This window comes from Parasteatoda tepidariorum, chromosome 9 (genome assembly GCF_982258835.1).
Source record: "Parasteatoda tepidariorum strain Cologne lab strain chromosome 9, Ptep-v5.0, whole genome shotgun sequence".
In the NCBI taxonomy this organism is placed as follows: domain Eukaryota; kingdom Metazoa; phylum Arthropoda; class Arachnida; order Araneae; family Theridiidae; genus Parasteatoda; species Parasteatoda tepidariorum.
Window position 1 is genome coordinate 13917742 of NC_141763.1, and position 26321 is coordinate 13944062.

Here is a 26321-nt window from a genome sequence, read left to right on the forward strand (position 1 = left end):
TTACTCGATTACAGATTTTTATTGCAAATGAATTTCTTCCATTTTTATTCGTATCATTGTATAACATTCAACTTAAATGTAAACATCAAAAAAAATGATAAGTATAATTTTAAGGACCTTACGTTGGCAAATTTTGCTACCTGTTTGTCATATTTAGCTGTATTTTTGCTATAATATATAAAAGTATGTCAAAAAGCATTAAAATGAAGAAATTCTTGCTTAATAAACTACATTCATACATGGCCCAATATCTCTCCTTAATATTAATCCATAATATACTATATTAAAAGGTACTGGGTGACAAAAATTTCAAAACTGAACTTATTATTTGAACAATTAACACGATCTTGCGTTATTAAGCAGAATTTTTTAGAAATTTATAAATCACCTAAAACGAGGATGATTCATATATTATATTGACAATTTGATTACTTTTCTAAAAAGATACATTTATTTTCTTTATTTTACTCTTTTTATGGTGAATATTTTTTTCTAAAAAAAATACATTATTTTTCTTTATTTTACTTTTTTGAGGAAAAAAAAAACAAAGATAACACTCATAACCTCATATCTTTTTACACCAATCTCTATCACTATCTACTTATTTTTCCCTTCATCATCATTATCAAATTTTGTCCTATTTCTATAAAATCCATTTTTTAAAATATAGGTCCTATATTTTTTATTGTCTGAAAATGATAGTTAACATTTTTAAAGGAAAAAAAAGAAAACTTAATTTTTACTTTTAAAACTTAATTTCCACAACTGAATGGAAATAAATATTAATTCTAAGTTGGATTTCCTCCTACTGATCTTTTCTCAAGACTGATGTCCCTCAGGACTGAAGACTGGTACCCCTGGTACTATAGTATCATACCAAAGGAAATAGTTTTTGGCCAATAAGGGAGCCCAAAATGTGGTACTAAATATAACTATGTATCTCTCTGACAGCTTCGAGGTCGAAGACAAATTTAGAAAAAAAGATTTATAAATATAATGCAAAAGTTTTACTCCATAAATTCAGTAATTCATAGAACAGTTTAACGAGGATCAATACCGCACATCCTCGATCCCTTCGTAGACTGATCCAAGCGGTCACCCATCCACACACTGACCGCAGCCAGTGATGCTTGACTTCGGTGTTCTACTGGGAACCGTGTCTTAGCGATCAGTTAACTACGGGACCCATCAATTCAACTACCAGGGTGCTAACTATTAATAAGTTACGGAATCATACTCAGAAACGTACTTTGCCGAATAAGCATACCTTATTATCAACGAATTCTGAACGCACAAAATACGGAGGACAAAAATAAGGTTCAAACAATATAATTAGGACAGCGGTCGAATGTTTGGACCTCTCAAAGTTAATTAGTTAATTTTACTTTTTTGCTCATTTCGCTATACCTCTGAAAGTTCTTAACACTAAACATACCAACACCTAATACATACCTAATTCTACCATAGGCGGTCAAATGACCTGACTTTATGTTTCTTGATTGAATGTATGAAATATGGATGTTAGGAAGGAAATAAACAAACAAAAACTTTTATTATAACTAAACAAAATTGTATGGTGCCGATTTTTATGTATTACAAACACAAGGAATAATAATTTTAATTTATTGCTAAACGCATTTTTTACATATACAGGGTGTTTCCTTTGTACATTTTCCACAAACATATTTCTTCTAATTATTATTATTATTTCTATAATTATTCTTATAATTATAAGAATAGATAAGAATTATAATTGTTACTTATTTTTACAAAAAAATGCCACTCTAAAATGTTAGGTACTTTCTTGAAATTTGAATTCGCAGTTATTCTGATGGAAGTACCATACCGTACAGTTTTTGCAGAAATGTGCAACAAAAAGAATTTTTGCAGAAATGTGCAACAATGTGCAAAATGAACAGTTTTAGCAGAAATGTGCAACAAAAAGAATGCAATAGGTAGAACACGCATTGCATCGTCATTTCTGATCCGATAATCTTATAAAGCAATAAATTCTTCTCCCGGTCTAATGACCGGTTATGGTAGAAATAGGTATACGACAAGTATTATTCGAAACAAACAAAATGCAAAAAAAATAATAATAGTAGTATATTGACTGTATATAATTGTTAGAAAAAGTCATGAAGTCAAATGTGCAAAAACGATAAGATGATGAGCCCATTTTCGATGCAAAAGTTCTTAAACTGTCATTTGATCGGTTATGGCATGTTTAGTGTTAAACAACTTAAAACATTATTTTGAGGGTCCAATCCTGTTTGCTTTGTTTCTACAAACTAATGCTCTCTCAAACATCATTACTCGAAGACACGATCATGTTTACATCCATTCTTTATACCAAAAAGGTGAAAACTCTAAAAGGGAAAAATATTGTAATTGCTAAATCAAAGTTTTTCCCTTTTTATATACGGCCGTGACTAAAATAGCTAAAAAGGAACATTTTTCTCCCCACGTCTTTTCGAATTTTTTATTCCTTTTATTTGAGTCTACTTGTTTTGGATGAAAAGTTGGCCGAATGCCACACTTCGATCGCTCTCTCTTCCACAATATGTAATGAGCTCGAGGATATGCTAACATGATTCTAAATCAGAAACATTTGATATCGAAAAATTCACTTTTTTTTTTTGGACTACTGCATTACTTTCATCAAAATGCGTGTGCTCATCTTCTTGTGTCTCTCAAACATTTATTCTCTCTACTACTACTACTACTCATTTTTATTTATCAAATATCACTCTCATCATTCCTGTGTATATATATATATATATATATATATATATATATATATATATATATATATATATATATATATATATATATATATATATATATATATATATTAATTATTTCTAGAGTATGAAAATATATCTTATTTATTGTAAATGTGTGCGTATGTGGTATATGAGTGGAAGAGGCACGGAGCGCTGTGAACGATGACGGAATGTGAAAGTAACAACACACCAAATAATATTTTTTTTTAATTTATTGCAACTTTTTCTTATAAATTATATATACAACGAATTCTGAAAATATTAGTCAACAATATTAATCTCTTAGTGCAATGGAGTGAACAATATTTTTTGTCATTCCATCTTTAGCTAACACAAATAAACTGGATGGTTTGCCCACTCGAGAGTATGCCACGTATCTGTGCGAAAAACATGGTGTGTTCAAATCTAAGACGCAAACAGACATTGTTTGGCCTTATCATTGCGAATGCCAATCTAATGTGGAACTAAATGCGTTTAAATTGAATTGGTACATCTGTGGGGGCATAATAGGGATTGGCACATAATTGGGATTCGTGGAAGTAATATACTTTCATCCCGGAATTTGTCATTTAAAATAATGACTTCGATGACGTTGTTCATTAATTTTTTAATGACTAATCGCGTGCCGTTGCACAGCCAAGGTGGGTTCAAATTACGAAGCAAAATAACCGGAGATCCAACTTTGAGTACTAAATTATGCGGTGATATGCCAGGTAAATCCAATGTGTTTAAAAACTCTGTTGGAAAATTTGCAGCTTCAATGGGATCGCAAACTGCATCAACGGATTTGCATGTCACCAAGTTACCTGGCAATAACTGTTGCATCTACAGATTCAATTCGTTGACGTCCACATTTTTTGCTGCTAAAATCACCCTTTCTGCCAGCCACTCATGATGAATGCATTACGTGTGTACATCGGGAAATATTAGGCTAATGAGAGCATCTTGTGAATCAATGATTGTGCAGAAATCGTCCGGTAATTTAAGCATCCAGTCTCATCCTTAGTAACCTTTCCATCACCGATATCTAACAATTGTTTTGAGAATGGTTCAGCAGATGGATCTTGAAGCATTTGGACGCGCATATTTACTTTTAGCAGAACTTTTTCAACATTACGCCAAAGTGTAGATGATCTCAAGAAAGCATTGATCTCATCAGCGTACATTAAACGCGGAATGATGTGAAGTGTTTGTCTGAAATCACCTGAAAGGAGTAACAGAGTGCAGCCAAATAATTTGTCATTATTTTTTTATATCTTTCAATGTCCTGTTCAACGCCTCAAGCGATTTTTGTGTTCCATAGTGCAATCATCCCAGATGATAATTTTACTGTGTTTTAACACTGTGGCCATAGAAGAAATATTTTTTATGTTGCACACTGCATCTGGGTTGTTTTGAATATTTAGTGGCAGCTTAAATACTGAATGAGCTGTTCTGCCTCCGTCCCATAAAATTGCCGCAATGCCAGATGATGCAACGGCCAACGCGATGCCATTATTTGATCGTATTTCACCGAGAATTAGCGAAGTAATTAATGTTTTGCCAGTTCCACCTGGTGCATCAGGAAAAAAATCCACACTGTCCTGCTGAAACTGCGAGCATAATGCGGTCATAAATGCTCCTTTGTTTCTCATTCATTAGTGGAACATTGCGAGTAACAATCGCTGCCATTTTTATCGTATTGTATTGAAGTTCACGATTCATGTCAGTGTTTAATAAATCAGATGCAATTCGATTTGGCGAAAGCATACCGAAATGACTGAGTGGCAATTTGGCAATAATAATGCAAAGATCCTCAATAACAATCAGTGCTTCATTGTACATAGCATCGCTGAATACTATCGTTAGATCGTTGCAACGTGTGCGATATTGATACCGTATATCATCAGTCATCGAATCTTTGTGATATTCTCATAACGTTTCTATACGGGCCGGGAAACATGTAGCTAATACTATAGCAAATAGTAGACGATTTTGCTTTGCAGTACAGTTCAATGCTGCTTCAGCAAGCATACATTCCCACTGGTTGTCGTCTTCCAGCAAGCCGAGTGCAAAGCATGCATCTTTATACGTTGGATGCTGATTTCCATCGACTTTACATATATCTTGAAATGACAATGAGCCGGTGTAATTAACCAACAACAGTCGAAAATAAAAGCACTCAGTCTGCCTTGGATTGACTGTAAATATTCTCCCCAAGGCGTTTGATTTGAATAAACCGGGACATGCATCAACCGGTGTGCCTTGCTTGTGAGGTGTCCATTTTTTTGAACCCATGTGAAATAGGGTGGTACTTCTGAGTAGAGTAATGTCCGTGCAAAGACGTCAAAAGCATCCGTACGATTACCCAATTCAAAAAAATTGGCGAGTGTAGTTTTTGGTGGATTTATAGCTCGGTCAATCGCTGTCTCGTTCGTGAAATATACGCTCCGACCGTTTTTAAGATGGACGGCTAAATGAATAACGGTTGGATCCCGTTCATTAATTGGGAAACCAAAGATACGCCGAACAGCTTCATTGGAGCTGATGTACCGGCCTATTTGGTACAGCGTTATTTCGTCGTTGTTATTCACTGGAAGAGCAGTCACATTGGTATTTTCAACTCGAAATACTGCTATATCATTGCCTTTATTCACATACTTGCAAATATATTTGATGCTCTTCTTTTAAGGGCAAGCATAAGTATTAGAATTTAATATGACTTGTTGCAACGTGCGTGAATATTATTTTTGATTTATTATGTTTCTATGTCTAGTTTGGATCCGAATACGATTAAATAAAGATATATTTAAAATATACGTTAAATCTGTCCAAAAAATGAAAAAAATTAGATACAAACCATTCTCGAATCCTTCTGAAGGTACACAGAAAATTTCATTCAAATCGGTCCATCCGTTTAGGAGGAGTTCAGTGACAAACACACGAACAGACGAAATATATATATATAAAGATATATATATATGTTACGGTGAAACACCGAAATCTGGAGAATGTCAACATTCACGTAGTCGCTTTGGTGAATGTCCGAAGTATTTGTTACATCCAATTTTATATTAATTTATTCGTTAATATTATTATATTTATTTGATATATTTATATTTATTCTATATTTTAATACTTACTGACGATAGATTCGAAGAAACATCAGTGTTTGGAGTATCGGGCAAATATATACCTGGCAATGGCACTTGACCTTAAAAAAACATCAGTGTAGGGTATACCGGGCAAATATATACCGGGCAGTTGCACTTAACCTTAAAAAAACATCAGTGTAGGGTATACCGGGCAAATGTATACCGGGCAGTGGCACTTAACCTTAAAAAAACATCAGTGTAGGCTTAAAATATCGAATAAATGTAATTATATCCACGAATAAATTTATATCAAATCGAATGTAATAAATATTTCGAACATTCTCCAAAGCATATCTGTGATTGTCGACATGCACCGGTGAGGGTCCGAATGTACAAGAATGAAATGAAATATTCGATCTTTCACCGTCATATTTGGTGTCTGTCGACATTCACCGGTGAAAGTCAACAACCCCCGATTTCAGTCTTTCGCCGTGACATAAATATATATATATATATACAATTTATTTTTTAGGTCTTAATTTTATATTTGTTCATAATTGATATTTTTATTTTACCTCCTTCACAACTTGTAAAAAAGACAATTTCTAAATTTTAAACTCTCAGTTGCTATCATGAAAACAATTTCAGATGAAAAAGACTGTTTTCATCCATTATTGTTGATGGAAATTGCGTTAACCCCCCTCCCTTCCCCAATTTTGGGAGAACATCAAATTTTAAAAAAATACGTTCGCCACCATTGCTGAAGATGTAAACAAAGGACTGGAACTGTTTTTTTTACATGTGTTACGCAGCACAACTTGGTGACGGAACTGGTTCGACGTAAGAGTTTTCGTCAAGAAAGCCGAGTGGTGAGCCTGTCCCGGATTGCTATAATGCCTGGATTGTCGTATGTGATGGCACCCAATAACATCACAACAGCTCGAAGTGGAGCGCTGCTGTTCCGCGTAGTCAAGACTGAAGCGTTCACCACAGACACTAGGATATGATGGTCATCATTGCCCAAATTAAATCTAGATTCATGACTGAAGATTACCTAATTCCGTTCGGTTGCTTTCCAATACCGTCGACAGCGATTCCACTGTCGACAGCGATTCCGACGCTGTACAGCAGCACACCGCCTCTACAACTGGTGTGATGGTATGAAGTGCCATCGTATACGCACACTTGATCTATGGGGCCATGACTGCCCAGCAGTACATTTGTGACATCCTTCAACCATATGTGTTGCTCCTCATGACAAGACAACCGGAAACCATTTTTCAATAAGATAATGCTCGCCTTTACAAAGAAAAGGAGACTTAGGAATGCCTCCACCACATTACCGGCAGGCAGTAGACTGATCGTAAGGACACGGTGGTTCTCAGTAGAAAACCGAAGTCAAGCCTCACTGGCTGCGATCATTATGCGTGTGGAGGACCACTTTGATCAGCCTGAGAAGGGATGGAGGGTGTGCGGTATCGGTCCTCGTTGAGCTGTTCTTTCGTAAAGGGCTCGACTTCACGAGGAGGTCGTCGGACTATCAAAGCGGGGGATCCATCTCCTCTGCAGAGAGTCAAAATTGCGATGGCGTATGTCTTCGGATAATCCTCACGGATGTTTGACCGTTGCGAGTAGCCCATTGTGTAGCTCCAGTGCGACGTAAATAAAGTACCTACATACGACCCCATTACCGCCTTTCTGTGTCTGCTCGATCCTCAGATGTTTCACTGAACGAGCATATCTGGAACCACTTAAGAAGACGGAATGTCGGACAACTTCTGAATTTAGTCGAACGATTTAGCGGTGTTTTAACTGCAACTGCGATAGCAGAGTAACGAAGTGACTTGTATACCTCATCTCATCCTGCTGTCGCCCAAGAACGTACTACAACCTCCAATCATTTGTATTTTTTGTGCAATAATATATCATTTTGCTCTGATTCTTTAATCACTTAATTACATCAACGTTGTACTTACACATGTAAAATTTCATTTCATTCTAACAACTCTAAGTGTGCTAAATGTTATGGCCATGATAGATTTCTAGCATTTCCTAAACTAAATATTTATTATAATATTTATTATATAATATTTATTATTTAATTAAATATTATTTATTAAATTTATTATTTATTATTATTATTAAAATTTGTTATTTATTTAAAATAAATATTTATTATATAATTAAATATTCGAAAAAAAGGGTTTAGAATAACAAACTGGCTCATGTAAACATAAAATATTTCTTAATAACTTCTTATGTTTTAGTAACAAATTTTTAACAGCGAATATGAAATGCCTGACCTGAGACTGGGATTGATGGTCCAATAATTTTGCTTAAAACTTTATTTCAAAGCACTTCCTGTTTGTCTGTTCCTTAGGATCATAAAAGTTCAATTAGTTTAACCGTTAAATTTTTTCTGGGGTGATATAAAATCTTAGCAGGAAAAGGTCAAGCAAATAGAAAGAGTTTGTGACCAATTTTCTCCCTTAAATTTGATAGAAAAGAAATATTAAAAATCAATCGTATTGTAATGTAATTTTTTTTTTCAAATTAAGAGAGGAATTATGTTTGTTTTTAAGTGTAAAGCTCCATTAGAGGTGTGATTGTACTAGCTAGTCAAAAAGAGGGAATATTACAATCGCTATATTTCATCCTCATGCACAAAATAGCGAGTTAATAAAAATGTTCTAAAAATTTATTACCCATAGGCAAAATGGGTGTTGTGCTGGGTTTGATGGCGTACGCACCTTATTTGGACATCATCACGCTCTTCATCTGTGTTTGAAATTAATAGTAAACAGTGCGCATGCGTCGTAGCTATGGCGACCGCTGCTGTTTGATAATTTTTATTAGAATTCTTTTTCTCACTTTTAATTTTGTTATGCATTAAGTTGCTGCTGAGTTTATTTTTGAGATATGGGACCAGAGAGATCCCATAAATACTACTTGAGTAGCAAATAGAAGAGAATTTCATCATTTGAACGATATTTTTGTTTTTATTGTTTCAAGTAAGAATCGGAAATTCTAACCTGCTGTTCAAACTGGATCGTTTTCAATATTAATTCAGGTGAATATCACACATAAAGAAGATCCCAAACTGATTGCGACGGTTCCAAAGGTTAGAGTTGAAGCAAGAAAAAAAAACGATGCCGAAGTCTGAACTTACAGAGTCTGAAAAAGCTAAAGCCAAAGAGCGTAGACGAAAATACCTTAACACGTTCACGCTGGGTGTTTCGCCTGAAAGCGGGACGGAAAAGAAAAAATACTGGTAGAAAAACTATTTCAATATTAGATAATATTCGGGAGGTGTTAATTAATCTATTCTCAACAATAACAATTCACTGTAAGGAAATTTATCACGGCAAAGAAGCAATTCAATATAAAAATTGCATCCGTTAAAAACAATTGGTAGTTATGGATTTTTATTATTACCGGAAAAAAACCAAAAAATTAAATTTATTGTTACCAGTTTTTACTCCGGTGCGCTGCCAAGATGAGACAATCTAGCGTGACCCACCGGAGGGTCATCCCGGCGTGAACGTGTTAAGCGTTACACTCAAACGGTAAAATGAAAATATTATGTTCATAAACGCAATCATAAAAATGAATTGAATCATAAACGTCGTTGTAAGAAGAGTCATCTCACAGACTTGAATGATACTGCCCAAGGTAAAAAAAAAATTAGACAACCATTTTGCCAATATGTAACCTGTGATCGCTTTTCGGCGATCATAATTTCTTTAAAATTTAATATTACTGTATTTTAATAATTTTTCACTAACAACAAGAATCGTTTTCATCAGCTTTTAAAAAATGTATTAAATGGTACATTTTTGTTCCATGCGCATTTTTCGAGGTAAGAAAAAACTTTTTTTCCACGTTAGAAAAAAGAAATAACGCTACGAAGTTTCTTTTTTGACCTTTACATTCTTTTAATGGATCAATGACAATTTACATATTAACTAAGTTTTAAACTAAAAGTTAGCTATTTCAGAAAGATGTTACTCTGAATATACCTTTTTCGAATCTAACCAACCCTTTCCCTTTTTGTTAAAATATCTTTTGTTCATCATCTTGAACGAAACAATTACTTTTATCATACATCCACGTCATCTGCGCTATTTGTTCTTAATCTGGGACACAAATTGAAAAGAAAGAAAGTACTACCTAAACTCCAATCTGTTTCATCGAGATTGTTTTGAATTGCTTAACATTATGCACTAAAATCAATCGAATTTTTATTTTTCATGCATATTCGTTTAAACTACTAAAAACTAAATTTTTAAGCAGCATTGAATTATTGGAAGGAGCTTTACATCTGTCAAATTTAAGAATCACTGCAAGAGAAAGATTCTTGAAATTGTTAGAATGGAAAACGGAATTATGCATTTCTATTTAGCATTATGCCATTCAGAAATTCATGTTTTGGCACATTCTGTTGGAGTTCGCATATTTGACTTTTAAATGAAGCTCTCGTCCAAGGTACGTTTTCAGAAGTTGTAACGTCTAGGGCCTTTCAATTAAAAGAGTTGCTTTTGCATCAAAGGGACATTCCAGAACAACATCTCGAGTGGGAAGCCATAAAAGTTGTATCGAAGACTATTTTTCGCAATCTCTTTCTCCACATTGAAATGAGACATTTTAGAGAACATTTTGATATTTTTATTACCATTTCTTGTTCACAACAGCTATTTTTAGTTGAATATTTATGTTTTGCCCGTTTTTAGAACAAGCTTCTTCTATGACTTCTAACGAAAATGGCTCAACACTTTAGAATGAAGAAATATAAGGTTTCTTACAAAAATGATGAGCTTTCGTTTACTGCTTCAAAAGTCATTATGTTTCTATATTGTTTAGGTTCTTAACAGTATGCGAAACTTTAGAAGTATTCATTGAATATGAAGCTCTGTGACTAGCGAGTGGCCATGGAACTTTTGCTCAGGGCCCGATTAACCTCTGAAAATAGGGGAAGCATAATAGGATTTTGGGGCCCCCCTAACTTGAGCAAAAGAAACTTTTGATATTTTTCACCCATAAACAATACATTTTAAAGAGGGAAGAACCATGTGAAAACTATTAGAACCTTAGAAAGGAATACAGAGATCCTATGCAATCATATTGGACCCTTTTTTACGTGCTTTATAAAGCACGTAAAGTAGGGTCCAACATGTATAGTAGCCAACTATATAGTAACAAAAACATGAGGGAGTAGCTAGCACATATGTTGAAAAAATTTAAATATTTCACTAAATTAAATTATAAAGTTACTTGTTGTTATACGAAAGGTTCTTTGCAAGAAGAGTCTCTTTTTTTATGCCAATTTTTTTACTAGCGGCAAAACAACACAAAGCATCCCATTTTTTTTCTTTTCGAGAGTTTTTGTTGGAGTCATTTTTTTTTCTTATTTCTTTTATTATTAATATTTTTTTTGGCTACAAAAAATAAGAAATTGGGCCCTTAATTTCAGTCATTTGGGGGCCCCCCTAGAATTTAAAAGGGGAAGCACTTGCTTCCTGTGCCTTTTCGGTAATCAGGCCCTGCTTTTGCTTGCAAATAACTTAAATAGTACTCTTAGGGAAGTATTAAAATGTTTTCTGGAAGTTTTGAGTGATTCTGAAAGCATTAAGATTGACAGTAAGAAAATTGATAGTAATTGTCAATCACGACGAGAAATTCCCAACCAACATTGATCGCTCCATGTTGCAAGCGCGAGTACGACAAAAATCTTACTTTAGGCTTGAAGTCTGCAACATCGCCAAAAGTTCACATATTGAACATGGAGGTCACCTGACCGACGATTTTCTGGAATTTAAATATAGATGGATTAGCCACCCGAATCTCCAGACCATAAATTTATAAAATATTCTTTGTGAAGGGAAATTTCATTTTCCTTGCGACTATCATTCAGAAGAGCATTGCTGAATGAGTGCCGCAGAAATAACTTTCAGGCTTTCTTATTTTTGTAGCCACTCTTACTCACTACTTCAACACATATTCTAGCAAATGTATAAGAACCGTAGAATGTTTATTTGTGCTATATCAACCTATGTGCTATATCAACCATACTTAATTAGTTCAAATGAAAGTATTGTTGAATTACTATTAAGGGTTTACCGCAACAAAGCTTTTTCTGGCTCTTGTGAATTCGTGCAATTGGACAACTATGTAAAACCACGAATGGACGAGTTCTGCAGGCGCCGAGCCATTCATTCTCGATAGTAACTTTTGACACTATCAGGGCCGGATTAACCTATAGGCACACTAGGCACGTTCCTAGGGCCTACGAAATGCAGGGGCCTACGAAAAAATTGGGAGAAAAAAATTTGTTGACAAAAGTAATTTAGCTTTAAAAACAACAAGTGTATTTTGCACAAAATTATGAAGATACAAATAAAAATAAAATATTTTTCGGTAATAAATTATTTTGCAGAATCTTATGATCTAATATATTACTTTTTTCCGATTTTTGGATTCAACGAAATCTTGTATTATGCTGTCGAATTCCAAACTACGCAAAATGTCGTATTCAAATTAAAATCCATATTAATAAAAATGTAAAAAAAAAAAAAATATGCAAGAAAATTTTAGCATATATTTTGAAAAGAGGGGAGGAGTGGGGGAAGGAGGGGAGGGCCCAAAAACGGCTGTGCCTAGGGCCTACGAAAGGTATAATCCGGCTCTGAATACTATACAAATGCTGACGAAGGAATGTAAAGGCACAAAGCGTTAATTATCCATTAGTTCAAATAACAGTAATGTTAAATTACCTCCTGATTACCATTAAGGGTTTTTTAATATTTTATTTTATTACCGCCGTTGAACGGCTGACCCAATTTTGGGTTTACGACAACCAATGTTCAACTCCGCTGCCTTGTCATTTTGAACGCAATCCAGAAGACAAGGAAACTCCTGGATCAAGTATTGGGAGAAATTTGCCTTCGTGGAGGAGTTTTTGAGGGAACAAACCCGCATTTGCGTTACATGGAAAGGAAGACCACGACAACCTCCCACGGTTTGCCTGACGGCAAGGGTACTCTAACCAGCGATCCGTCTACCACTGAGGATATTTCACGTCAGCACTGAGGTCGGTGCAAGCCGAGTGCGGAATTCGTATCGACCAGCTATCTCTGAGATCTCTGGCTCCTGTGAACTCGTGCAGGTGGACGACTAATTGGTGATTTTTTTGTGGGTTCCGGTTGCTTTATAACACTCATTCTCGATCTTACCTTTTGACGCTATTCCAATGCCAATGTAAAAAGACGAAGCCTTAAATCCTGGTAAAAGACATTGTGGCTGTGGAACCGCGAAGTCGTGTTGGCAAACCAGCTGACTAGGGGATACTAGGAGAAACGGTACTGGAGTTAGATGAGAGACACGAACGTTTACTTTGATTAATCTAGAGACAACTTTCAAAAATAATTTTAAATACTTGAGGTCTAATTAAATCACCACATCCTACTTACAGAGACAAAATCTTCCTAAAACTAGCACGTGCTATGGTCACAATTGAATGACAGAGCGTTTCTTGACCAACAATCAACACCCCACGGTGATTTTGCCTTCAATAATTGATCAAAGATCAATCGATCAAACTATTAAAGAGCGTGCAAAACTTTCACCGTTAAATTCGTTTTTGATTAAAAAGAGCTGTAACTTAACAAACACTACTAATGTTATCGTTTAAATAATTGGAAGAAGAAAAAAACAATGTAATTTTGTAAATCAGAAAACTCTAATTTTTAACAACGGTGTTAATAAAAATATTTCACTATAAAAAGTTAATTGTTTTTAGACGTTCATTCCAGATAAAGAAATTAAATATGCAGAAACAGATTTTATGAAAGAAAACGATTTCATATTTTTTTTTTAATTATACGTAGAAAAATAGTAAGAGAAAATTACAATAGTAATCATATAGGCAGAAAAAAATCATGTCTGATAAAAATGAAATGTTTCTGGAGAAAGATAAAAATGCGAGCTATGAAGTTAATTAAAATATTCTTTCGAATATTCTTTGGAAAGGATATAAAGATGCTTACGAATTAATCCTTTTTGAATAGGGCCATTATTTTAAGATTATTTTTTAATGGGAAGGGGGGGGGAAGATGCGACTATGAACCGATTGATTTTCATAAAGATGTAAGTTACAATATTCACATTATCAATATAGGATAGATCTTTCCGAGATTTAAATTTAGATGAATTGCAAAAAAAAAGGAGGGAAATAATGATGAATACATCGATGCTGAAGTGAAAAAATATAACTCAAACAATGAAATTTTAGTTTGGGACATTGTTGGTTGTTTTTGTAGTTCATTTACGTCGCGCTGGAGCTGCAGAATGAGCTATTGGCGACGGACTAGGAACGTTCTTTAAGTTTGGCAGGGTTTTCGGTTACAGCCGCTCTTAAAAAGTATCATGCGAGTAACAAGTGGTCCACCCTTAATCATATGACTTCCAGTCTTAGTGATTTATTTATAAGCGGTTACGTTAAAAACACTATATAAATACCAAATGGGAGGAAATGTTTCAAGAACTAATAAAACGCGTTTGATCAATATTTAATAATAATAGCATTCAACTACAAAATGCGCGTTACGAACTCTATGACAGATGAGGTGCTTGTGTTATAAAAAAAAACGCATCTAACATTCGTAACCGAAAGTTGTAGTTGTATGTTTATTTACGTTGCATTAGAGCTGCACAATAGGCTATTGTCGATGGTCTGGAAAATATCCCTGCGGATGATCCGATGACATGCCATCACAATTTTGATCCTCTGCAGAGGGGATGGCACCACCCCAACTTCGGCAGCTGGACGACTTGCACACGAAGTCGTGTACTTTACGGTAGAACAGTTTAGCGATGATCAATACCGCATACCCTAGGTCCCTACGCAGAATATGTGGGCATTCACCCACCAGCACATTGACCGCAGTCGGTGATGCTTGACTTCGGTGATCAGCTGGGAACCGTGTCTTAACTATCAGTCCACTGCGGGAGTGCACATTGTTGGAACTGAGCGTTTAATAAAATGGATACTGCTTGATACGCGTGTTTGAAAAAATATTGAAATATTTCGTCGGGGAGTAAAGACCAAAATGTTTGTTTAAGCTAGAAAAACGTGTTTGAAAAAAGGACAAAACTCAAAACGGGTGTTTAAAAAAATCCCACATAACACAATGCTCCACAATGATCCCAATTTTTTAACTCCAATATTCCTCTAGAAAGTCGTGGTGGCTCAGGGGGTAGAGGGTTCGCCTTCCATTGAGACGAACCGGGTTCAAGTCCCAGTGATAGCTGGTCGACAATGGCTCACACCGACCACTTTATTGACGTAAAATATCCTCAGTGGTAGACGGATCATGGGCTAGAGTCTTCTTGCCATCAGGCTAAATGCGAGAGGTTATCGTGGCTTTCCTCTCCCTGTAACGCAAATGCGGGTTAGTTCCATCAAAAAGTCCTCCACGAAAGCAAATTTCTCCCAATACTTGATCCAGAAGTTCCCTCGTCTTCTGGATTGGGTTTAAAATTTCAAGAAAGCGGAGTTGAGTATTAGATGTCGTAAACCCAAAAAACTGGGTCGGCTGTTCAACTTACGGTTATAAAATAAAATAAAGTATTCCTGTTAAGAAAAGCACAAACAAAAAAATTTGAAAATTCGTTCAGTTTCTAACGGATTTTAAGAAAGCCACACAAAAAATCTTAAAAAAAAAAACTGTGGACATTTTAAGTTCGTTAAATAAAGATTTTGATTTAAAGTATATTTTAATCAATTCAAATTAATTAGACTGTAAATTCAATTTCTCCTAACTAAAGTATTGGGGTTGACAACTAATTTCTCCCCTTTTTTCTTAAAATTTTAACATTCTGCGTGTCATTAAATGCTTTTTTGTATTATGTTTCAAATCATTCGAAAGAAGACGTTTTGTTCTAAAGGAATATATATTTTTTGTTCGAGTTAATTTATGTTTATCCTTAATAGCTCTTCGCGAGTCAAAATGTCCGGAGTACAAAACGAAGTTGCAAATTCAGTGGTGTGAGTTTCTATAAAGGGTTCAATTTTCAGATCATTAAAATGGAATGTGACACAGAAAAAAAATGAGCATTTGAGAAACCTCCTTCATTTTGCCTTTAATCGAGATTCTAAGGCAACAAAAGTTGCTCGTGACATGTGTGCTGTGTACGTGCCTTAAGTGAAGCATCCGTACTCTGTATGTCAAGTTTCAAAATATAACTTTGTTCTAACCTGTTGAGTTCGGTGAGGATCGATATTGTACTAATTCAACTTCAACGACAAGGATGCAAAACTTCAACGACAAAAGAACTGGAAAAGAAAAAGGAAAGCTCACATATTGCTTCTATAGAGAAGCATTTTAGTCGTTTGTAAAGGTAAAAAAAATACAGCGATAATTCAGTTATCAACCCCATAAATGTGTGCTTCAAATTTTTCCCTAGTATTTAAAACAAATATGTAAAAGAAAAACTTCAGTAACGGTAAAAAAGAATAAATGTTTTTTTAATACTAGCTAAATAGCCAAATGTTGAACCAAATTTCTCCCAATACTTAATCCTGGAGTTCCCTTGTTTTCTTAATTGGGTTCAAAATTACATGGCTACGGACCCCGTGAAGAAATAGAATAGAAATAAGTTCAAATGTTCTTTCCTACCTGGATCTTGTCTATTTACCAGACTTCGCTACTGCAAATCTTCTTCGCTTGTGTTCAAAGAAAACGAATTCTAACAATATAACAAATTTAATGACAGGACGGACATTACACAAAACGATCTTCTTTAACGAAGCTATGGAAATCAAACTAAAACAAAATAAAAACATTAATATTCATTATATGTGTTCAGTCTGAGCGCCATCTGTTGGCCTTAAAAGTTAATCTGTTTCATCCTCCGGCCCCAAAGGACCATTGGACAAACAGTTTTCGGTCCTTTTGAGTCTTAGCCAAGTTCACAAGGATATAGTAGTTGAACTGGTCTTTTTAAATTAGTTCCGTTAGAAAGTCTAATTGTGCACGATCGAGTCTTTCCATCACGTCCAGGATGGACACAGGTGACAATCCCCATTTTCCACATGAGTCGAGGAAGTTTCTCGTCGTACACTAGGACGGTTGAGTCTTTGGTTGGTAGAACATTTTCTTTCTGTCTCTTTAACTGGTGGGCTGTTCTTAGTTCTAGAAGATACGAAGATTTCCACTTTTTCCATATTCTTTCTAAGAGGGAATTTTTTTGCTTCCATCCTTGTTCTAGATTGGATTTGCTAGAAGTTGATTGAGTCGAAGCTGTGGGAGGTGGGAGAGCAACAAGCCTTCTGCCTATGAGGAAATGTCCAGGTGTTAGCGGCTCAGGTTCCTCAATATCACTGTAGACAAAGGTCAAAGGTCTGGAATTTATAATTGCTTCAACTTCAATAATTATGGTCTCTAATTCCGGAAACGTTAAAGATGTTTTTCCCAATATTTTTCTAAGGCAAATTTTTGTAGATTTTATCAGTCTTTCCCAAAATCCGCCCCACCAGGCAGCTCTTTCAACGATGAAATTCCATTCTATGTTTTTAGAGGCAAAATAATTCTGAATTTCTTTGTCCTTTAAAAATTTCCACAATAAATTTATCTCAATTTTCGCTCTTTTGAAAGTTTTTGCGTTGTCAGAGTACAGTTTTCTACAAAGTCCTCTGCGGGATACGAATTTTCTAAATGCAAGTAGGAATGTCTTTGTAGTCAGATCTTCAGTGAGCTCAAGATGGACGGCTCTGGTGACAGCGCAGGTAAAAAGCAAAATATAAGCTTTTTTCATCCCGTTGAAACTCTTCACATAAAGTGGACCTGCATAGTCGATTCCTGTTACTTCGAATGGATGAGCCTGTTGAATGCGGTCTGGAGGGAGAGGAGCTTCCTCTTGGGTAAAGGGCTTAGCTCGAAATTTCTTGCAAAGATTGCAGTTGAAAATAATACTCTTAATTCTCTGCCTTCCTTTAATAATCCAATAAGTTTCTCTAACGTCTGTTAATGTGTCAGCAACTCCTGAATGTCCTAATTTTTCAAGACTTCTGCGAATTACAAGATTCGTAAAGTGACTTCTACTAGGCAGTAGCATCGGAGATACTTCGTTGTGACTAATTTCAGCATATCGAAGTCTGCTCTGTAAGCGAATGATGTTATTTTCGTCTAACGAAATGAAAAAGTTTTTCAATATTGACTTTGAAGATATGTCTTCTCCGCTTTTTAGTGCCTTCAATTCTTTTCCAAAATGCTCTTCTTGAGTTGTCTTTATCCAATATTCTTCTGCTGATTGTAATTCTTCGCAACTAATAGTTCCGGTTTTTCTGTTTTCTCTATTTTTAAGATTAAAGATAAATCTTCTTATCCACGCAGTGATACGTAAAATTTTCGTTAAATTTCCAAATCTTTCAATATTAATAATTTTCTCCATCGCTGAATCTATTGAAAGAACTACTGACGTGTCAATCTCTTCATTATCGATAGTTGCAAGCTCTTGATTTTCCTTAGGCCAATTATCTTCACTTTTTATCAGCCATGGTGGCCCGCTCCACCACAATTCTTTGTCAAGCAGATTTCCCAAGGATTCGCCACGAGTTAGCAGATCTGATGGATTTTCGTTACCAGGACAGTGCGACCATGAAGAAGTGTCAGTTTTTGAACGAATTTCAGTCACACGATTTTGGACAAATGTTTTCAGCCTTTTAGATTTTCCACGAATCCAGTGAAGTACTATCATCGAATCTGTCCAGAATCGAACGGAATAGTCTGTCACAGATGAAAGGCTTTTCTTTACATATTCAAATAATCGACTTCCAATTACAGCTGAGAGTAATTCAAGTCTCGGAAGTGTCAACTTTCGAAGAGGAGCAACTCTGGATTTAGAGCAAATTAACGATGTTCGAAAATGTCCATCATGGTCTGTATATCGAATATATAGGACTGCACCGTACGCTCGTTTGCTCGAGTCAACGAAACAATGAAATTGAAAATTTCCCTTTTCTTCAGCATTTTTCAGATAAAATCTAGGTAATTCAAAGTTATTTGAGTCTTTTAGTTCATCACACCATTTGTTCCAGTCTTTCGTTATATTTAATGGTAGAGGATCATCCCACTTGAATTTTTGTTCCCAAATATCCTGAAGAAGAATCTTTGGTCTCAGCGTAAAGGGACTAATAAATCCAAGAGGATCAAATATTTTCGATGCAATTTTTAAAATTAATCTTTTAGTTAAAGGATTAAATTTGTTACTTAATTCAGCAAACTTGCATTCTAATTTTAGCGTATCATCTTTCGAATTCCAAACGTAACCTAACACCTTAGAAGATTCATTTGAATTTTCGTTACAATTTTCGGACTGATCTAGTTTTATCTGAAGAGATTCCGAATTTGTTTTCCATTTACGCATATTAAATCCACCTTCACGTAAAATTTCTTTTATTTCCTTATAAATTAAAAGACATTGATTTTCGTTATCTAATCCAAAAATCAAATCATCAACATACAATTTAGAATTTAAAATTTTATATGCTAACGGATATTTACTTTCGTACTTTCTTATATGATATTTAAGAGTTGCAGCCAATAAAAATGGACTTGGAGTAGCACCAAATAATACGCGTGTCATTCGAAAAATTTTAATTTTTAACTTCTCTTTACTTTCAAAATTATCCTCGAACCATAAGAATTTAACTGCATTTCTATCTCTTTCATCTAACAATATCTGCAAAAAACTTTGCTCTATATCGGCAGTTAACGCGAATGATTTGCTTCGGAAATCTAAAAGTAATCTTAAAGAGTCGGGATTCAGATTCGGTCCGGAATGTAAACAATCGTTCAATGATAATTTATTTTGCGAGTGTGATGAGGCGTCATAAACTATTCTTAACTTCGTTGTAGTTTTATCATCACGTATGACGGCATGATGAGGCATATAATATTCTCTATCCATATTCGTTTCACCCTTTTCATTTATTTCAACGGGTTCCACTATCCCCTCGCAAATCTGTTTCGATAATACATCCCTATACCGATCGTAATATTCCTTATCTTTATCAAATCTCTTAACTAAACTTTCTAAGCGGTATTTCGCGATTTTATAATTATTTTCTAAATTTTCAGCATTTTCATTCCACGGTAATTTTACCACGTATCTATTGTTTTGAAATTTTATATTTTTCTCAAAATCCTGTAAGATAAATTCCCCATCATTATTAGACAAATCCCTTTTTTCGTTTTCGATACCCAATACGTCTAATTTCCAAAAATTTTGCAGAATTAAATCTGAATTTTCTTCACGCGAAGAATCTACGACTACTTTCATCATTTTTATTTCGCTTTCACTTTTTGTTTTGTTTTCTAAATAAGACGAACCACTCAAGACCCATCCGAAAAGACTATCCATTGCAACCAGAGAAGTATGTGGAATTCTGCATATATTACCAAAAATAATATTCCAATAATTGTCGGCGCCAATCAGTAGTCTGACACAAGGAGAACTTTCACTTCGTTCCCACGGTGATTCATCTGCGAGTGTTAAATTGTTTACGCAGCATAAATTTCTTATTTCTCTCTCTGGCCGATGAATAACTGCATTGCTAATAGCGTGGGTAGTTAACGCTTCTAATTGTATCTTTTTCGTAGGATCATGAATATTTCTTAAATTTACTAAAACACGATCTATTGTTTCTTTCTGGGGTTCTATCGAACCAAAAGGATATATTTTTATACTTTCTTTCCCTATCGTTTTTAATTTTAACTGATTAGCAAGATCCGATTCGATAAATGATTTTTGACTACCTAAATCAAATAAGATACGTATTTCAGCTCGTTTGTTTTTATTTTCGGCTACTACCGTCGCGGTTTGGAGTAAAATATTACTGCTCGAATTTTTACTTTCTGCAACAGAAGACACAATAGTTTCATTTTGGGGGACTTCGGGTTTTGATTCTAAAAGTTTATCGCATATGTTTTCATTATGTTTTTTACTACAAATAGTACAAGCAGGTTTCTTAACACATCGCCTGACAATATGAAATTTTTCTAGACAATTAAAACACCTACCTTGACGTAATAAACATTGTTTCTTTTCGGCAACACTTAATTTACATTCAGCATTTTTATGATCATTAGAACAGAATACACATTTATTTTCATTGCTAATAACATTTAAAGCAGCAGCACTCACATTCCTATCGTATCTCAATTTTGGGAATTTATTATTTTCAAAACCAGAAAATTCTCTTTCATTTCTATTTTTAGAATAACCCTGAAAAGAATTAGACTCTTTTTTCTGAAATGAAAATGTTCTTTCTCTTATTTCGATTTCGGATTTTAAATACTCTAACAATTTTGTTACGTTCCATGAATCTGTTTCGTTTTTATATTCGCGATTATAATTTAACATTAAACTATCAGGTATTAATTTAGTTATAATTGGGAAAAGTAAATTACCGTAACTTTCAAGTTCGATGCCAAGTGATTCTAAACTACGTATTTGAATTTCACACGTATCGTATACTTCGCGGAGCGCTATTAAGTTAGAAGTGTTACGAATAGGCGACAAATTTAATAAATTATTAATATGTGATCTAATCAAAATTTCTTTTTTTCCGTATCGCTCTTCAAGAATATTAATTGCAATATCGTAGTTTTTCTCAGACAATGTCAAACCCTGTATCGCGGTTTGTGCTTTTGATTTCAGTAAACTTTTTAAGTATGTGAATTTGTCTATTTTATTCAAATTTTGATTATTATGAATCGCGTTCTTAAACTGAGACCAAAATTCTTGAAAGTTTTCATGATTGCCATCAAATTTTTCAATGTAAATCTTAGGTAACTTAATTTTAATTTGAGCTTCTGAATTTTGGAATAAGTCACTAACAGTTGTATTTGAGCTTTCGACGCTAACTGTTTCTTTTTCGATTGCAGTCTTTTTGAGAATTTTTTCAATTTTAAACTTATAGAGAATAATTTTATCTCTACATTCTTCGGTTGATTCAACTTCTGCTGTTATTTGTTTACAGTCTTCGATTTTATCAATAATGAGTTTATCTAGTTCAATTATTTGTTTTTCTTTTTCGTTTAGCTGTACAAGTGCTACTTCTAAATATTCTAAATTCAAATTTTCTAAAGCTTCGTCAATTTTAGTCATGAGTTTAGTGGCACTTGTTCTTAAACCGCCTCTTCTCGTTTTTAATTTCGCTTCGTCCGTCATTTTCGTTTTCGAATTCTTATAAACAACAAGCAATAAACAGTAATAGTCTCGGTGTTATCGGCACCATGAAGAAATAGAATAGAAATAAGTTCAAATGTTCTTTCCTACCTGGATCTTGTCTATTTACCAGACTTCGCTACTGCAAATCTTCTTCGCTTGTGTTCAAAGAAAACGAATTCTAACAATATAACAAATTTAATGACAGGACGGACATTACACAAAACGATCTTCTTTAACGAAGCTATGGAAATCAAACTAAAACAAAATAAAAACATTAATATTCATTATATGTGTTCAGTCTGAGCGCCATCTGTTGGCCTTAAAAGTTAATCTGTTTCACCCCGTGGCAGAATCGCAGCGACACGGTGACATTGTCGCAGAACGTTACAGAGTTCTTGCAGAAAGATATTTCTTTTGAAAAGTAAAAAAAAATTAGTTTTCTTTCCTACAGAAATTTACACATAATATTTAAATCCTGCATTTAGATAATCACTTTTTGACGCCCTCAATTTACATCGATATTATCGTGAATCGAAGTAATTTTTCAATTTAATTTTCGGTAGTTACTAATATTAATTTTCACATGGTTTTTAAATACCCCGATAGATTTCAAACACTATGGAAAATTCGAATCGTGCATTTGAATATTAACTTTTAAAGGCAATGATTCTATCGAATTTTTGGCAGTTATTGCTATTGATTATTGCTATTATCATAATCTTGAAATCCAATATTTTTTATACGATATTATTTATTACAACAACCAAATCTCGAAACGCATTTAAGTAATCCCTTTTTGAAGAGTACGATTCGCGTGATCACGAAACTCGATCATTTTTTTCGGCAACGGATTTCATGGTTTTTATTTCTTATTGTGATGATTGTTAAAGAAATGCGAAGAAGGAAATAAATAATGAGTTTTTCCTCCCAACAAAATATAAGAATAAAAAATTTTTACATGTTCAATTAAAAAATTTATAATACTTTTTTTTTTGTTGTAAACACGGCTCCTTTGTTATTTTAAATTAGTACCATATAAGATCGTTATTATTAAAAGTATCTTGCAGAAAGATAATAGTGCTAGAAAGTTTTGTCGCAGATAGTTCGAAACAATTCTGCCACGGGGATGCAGAATTGAATATTTGTTGTCGTAAACCCTAAATTGGGTTTGCTGTTCAACTACGGTTATAAAATAAAAGAAGCCTAAATTTTTTGCTAGTAACAAAATGAATCATGACTTCTTTTAACCTAATAAATATTTGAAAACTTAATAAGAAACGGCTTTTTTAAGCAGTTAATTAAATATATTCAGCCAGTTGTTCCTTCAGAGAAAGTAAGTTTTTGTGCCTGATTTCGTAACTTAAAATATCGTCTGCATTTATTCATTAAACATATTTGAGGTAACCCCTGCGAGCCATTAGGAGTGAGTCCTAGAACGTGAAGATCCAATCATTATATCCAAAGTTAATCAGAGTGGTCTGTTTCTTTTTTTCTTTTATGGCGCACTATACAATTGTTGAGAGGAACGAAATTATAATACGCAGTCATATTAGTTCTCTAAATTTCAATCATGACAAAAATAAGAAAATCTTAAATTTGCTAAACATCTATAAAAAAATTAACCTCTTTCTCTCTTTTTTTTTTTACCTTTAATGAATTTAAATCAAAAATAATTGACGAAAATTTTCTATGTTTGAAATTAAAGAGGGTTTTAAGAAACTTTTAATTGTTGAGAGGGTCAAAAGTCACGTGAACAAAAGCGACTCCGTGATAGGTCGAAATTTGAATCGATACAGTTCAAAAAAAAAACTAAGGCTGTTTAATCATTGTGGTCGTGTACATTTATGGTAATTTAAATATCAAATTCTAGTATTAGATAAACTTTCAGTAAAAGGAAATTAAAAATTTAATGCAAACGATAAAATTTAGTGCAAACGATAAAAAAAAAGAAGTATCACGCTTTATTCAAATGAATGAATCTTACATATACAATAACCCGCTTTCTTACTCAGACATTCTCTTCTTTTTCTCGGTTTCTTCAAGATGGATGCTGCAGGGGGGGGGGGAGAAGAAGAAAAAACATTCTCTCTATCACCCTTTGAGATCTATTATTATTCAAATGAGAGCTTTTAAATGGAAGGAGAGGATGGGGATGGAGTGGGGGAGAAATGGCGCGAATTGCTAGAAGCGTGGAAAATAAATGGTCAACCTGTTTTCTTTTGTTCGTCTATTTTTGTGATATTTTTCTACACACGCGATTCTCTAATTTACTCCGAATGTTTGCGTTCGATATGTTTACACGGTTTAAAAGAAAACTTTTAAATAAGTCAGAAACCCGAAGCATACTTCAAAAAGGTTTTGTAATTCAGTGTTTAAAAACTCTTTTTTTTTTTACAATCACGAACGGCAACGGAAGCGACCGAAATCACTCCTATTTATTTGTAATAGCTCTTAGCGTCATTAAAGTTTTCGTCAATCGAAATTGGGTTTTTTATATTATTACTGAGTGTTTAATGGACTGTTTTAGAAATTAAAATACGAAATGTAATGACAAATATTTCTCTGACTAAAGTGTCTTAGTCAAGGTTTATTACTCTTTTACATTAATAAAAACGGAAACTCATTCAAAATATTTAATGTGTCTCATATGCATCAACCATTGTAAAAAACACGCTTTCCTCACCCAACAATGTAAATAGAACGTTTTTACTTTCTACATTAATAATGAAATATACTGCATGACGAGTTTCTCGATAGAGTAATTAACACGTTACTGTCCTCCACATTTTTAATTAATAAAAAAGGAACATAATTGATACAGATTGTACTAATGCATTGATTTTTTAATTATTCAGTAATAAAAAAAAATATTTGCGAAGAGAAAAAAGAAAACGATATGAGCAAATGGCAGTTTCAGCCGTCGCGAATCTTCGTTGAAAAACTGTGACAAAATATAATAATTCTTCCAAATATACAATTATTGCTCAATTTCATATGCTAGTCATATAAATCTCATCTACAAAATAATCTCATTCATTTCAAATTATCTCACTCATATCAATTTTTCTCATTCTTTTAAAATAATCTAATTTATTTCAAATTATCTCATTTGTTAAAATTAACTCACTCATTTCAAATAACTTCATTCATTTCTAATAATCTCATCTTTAAAATAATCTCATTTTCAAATAATCTAGTTTATTACAAATTATCTCATTCATTAAAAAAATCACATTCATTTAAAATAATATCATTCATTAAAAATTAAGCCTAATTTTTATTTTTATTCGATTAATGTTTATTCATTCAAATTGTTTTTGCGTAATTATTTTCCACAGGTATATAAAAAAAAATATACCCGTTCATCTTGATTCAAATAGGAATAAATATGTATTCTTATAAAAAATTAAAAAATCAAAGAATTGAAAAGTCATAAAAATTTTCTTTCCCGTCTTTATTAGAGAACTTCAGATCTCAATTCAACCGTTTACAATCTTATCTTTAATAAAACTCGAAAACTTAAGTTTTTAAACGAAAAATTCTTTATATTACTTAATTAGTCTCGTTTTATTCCGTTCCTTCTACTTAAAAGCACCGACATAGAAAGAAAAAATTCTTATCCTCAAAATGATTTTCTTTAACCGCCTTTATAGATACTCACTCAATATCTATCCCCCCCCCCTCAAGAAAGAAAAAAATTAACTGCCGGCTTCCTTTTTTAAAAGTTTTAGTTAACTTCATGAGTTGATTTTTTTTCTTCAATCTGAATACTTGACTGAATTACTAAATCTGTTTCCATTCCCATGAATGAAAAAAAAAAAAACATTTTATTAGTTTGGCTTTTTATTACTTATACGTGCACTCAACATTTTGATAAAAGAGACCCCCAAGTTTAAATTAAAAAGACGTTGATTCAGAAAGAGCGGAATAATTTATAATCAGTCAACTGAAAAAAACAACTTCTTTACAAAAATGAATAAATATGTTTTTCCTTCAGATTGACGAAACAATTATAATCCCTTTATAATGTAGGATAAAATTAACGGTCGGTTTCGGACACAGAACGACTAAATAAGAAAAAAGACGATCGAAAAATTGTATGCCCTTCCGATACTTTTTTAAGTATCCCATATGCATTTCATTGTTTTTTTCTTATAAATATGGAATTATTGTCAATAATTTGCAACAGAGCCGCGGTGGCGCAGGGGATAGAGCGTTCGCCTCCCAATGA

The 26321-nt window shown here is 33.7% G+C and overlaps 2 protein-coding genes across 2 annotated transcripts in view; both read right to left on the minus strand.

The window, feature by feature from the left end:
- Nucleotides 1-26321, minus strand: part of LOC122268729 (uncharacterized) — a 235490-nt gene that overhangs the window by 162029 nt on the left and 47140 nt on the right. The window lies entirely within an intron of this gene.
- LOC139427092 (uncharacterized) lies at nucleotides 16817-22090 on the minus strand. The gene is made up of 3 exons (XM_087150495.1): nucleotides 21654-22090; nucleotides 20770-20897; nucleotides 16817-19350 (listed from the first exon to the last, which is right to left on the minus strand). The coding sequence occupies exons 1-3, from the start codon at nucleotides 22088-22090 to the stop codon at nucleotides 16817-16819; spliced, it is 3099 nt and encodes a 1032-aa protein (XP_087006621.1).

Coding starts and splice junctions, on each gene's coding strand:
- LOC139427092 (XM_087150495.1), bottom strand. CDS start 22,090: ATGACGGACGAAGCGAAATTAAAAACGAGAAGAGGCGGTTTAAGAACA. Junction 20,898..21,653: donor GAAAACTTTCAAGAATTTTG/GTCTCAGTTTAA, acceptor TCATATTGTCAG/GCGATGTGTTAAGAAACCTG. Junction 19,351..20,769: donor TGTGTCTTCTGTTGCAGAAA/GTAAAAATTCGA, acceptor TTTTTGGATTAG/ATAACGAAAATCAATGTCTT.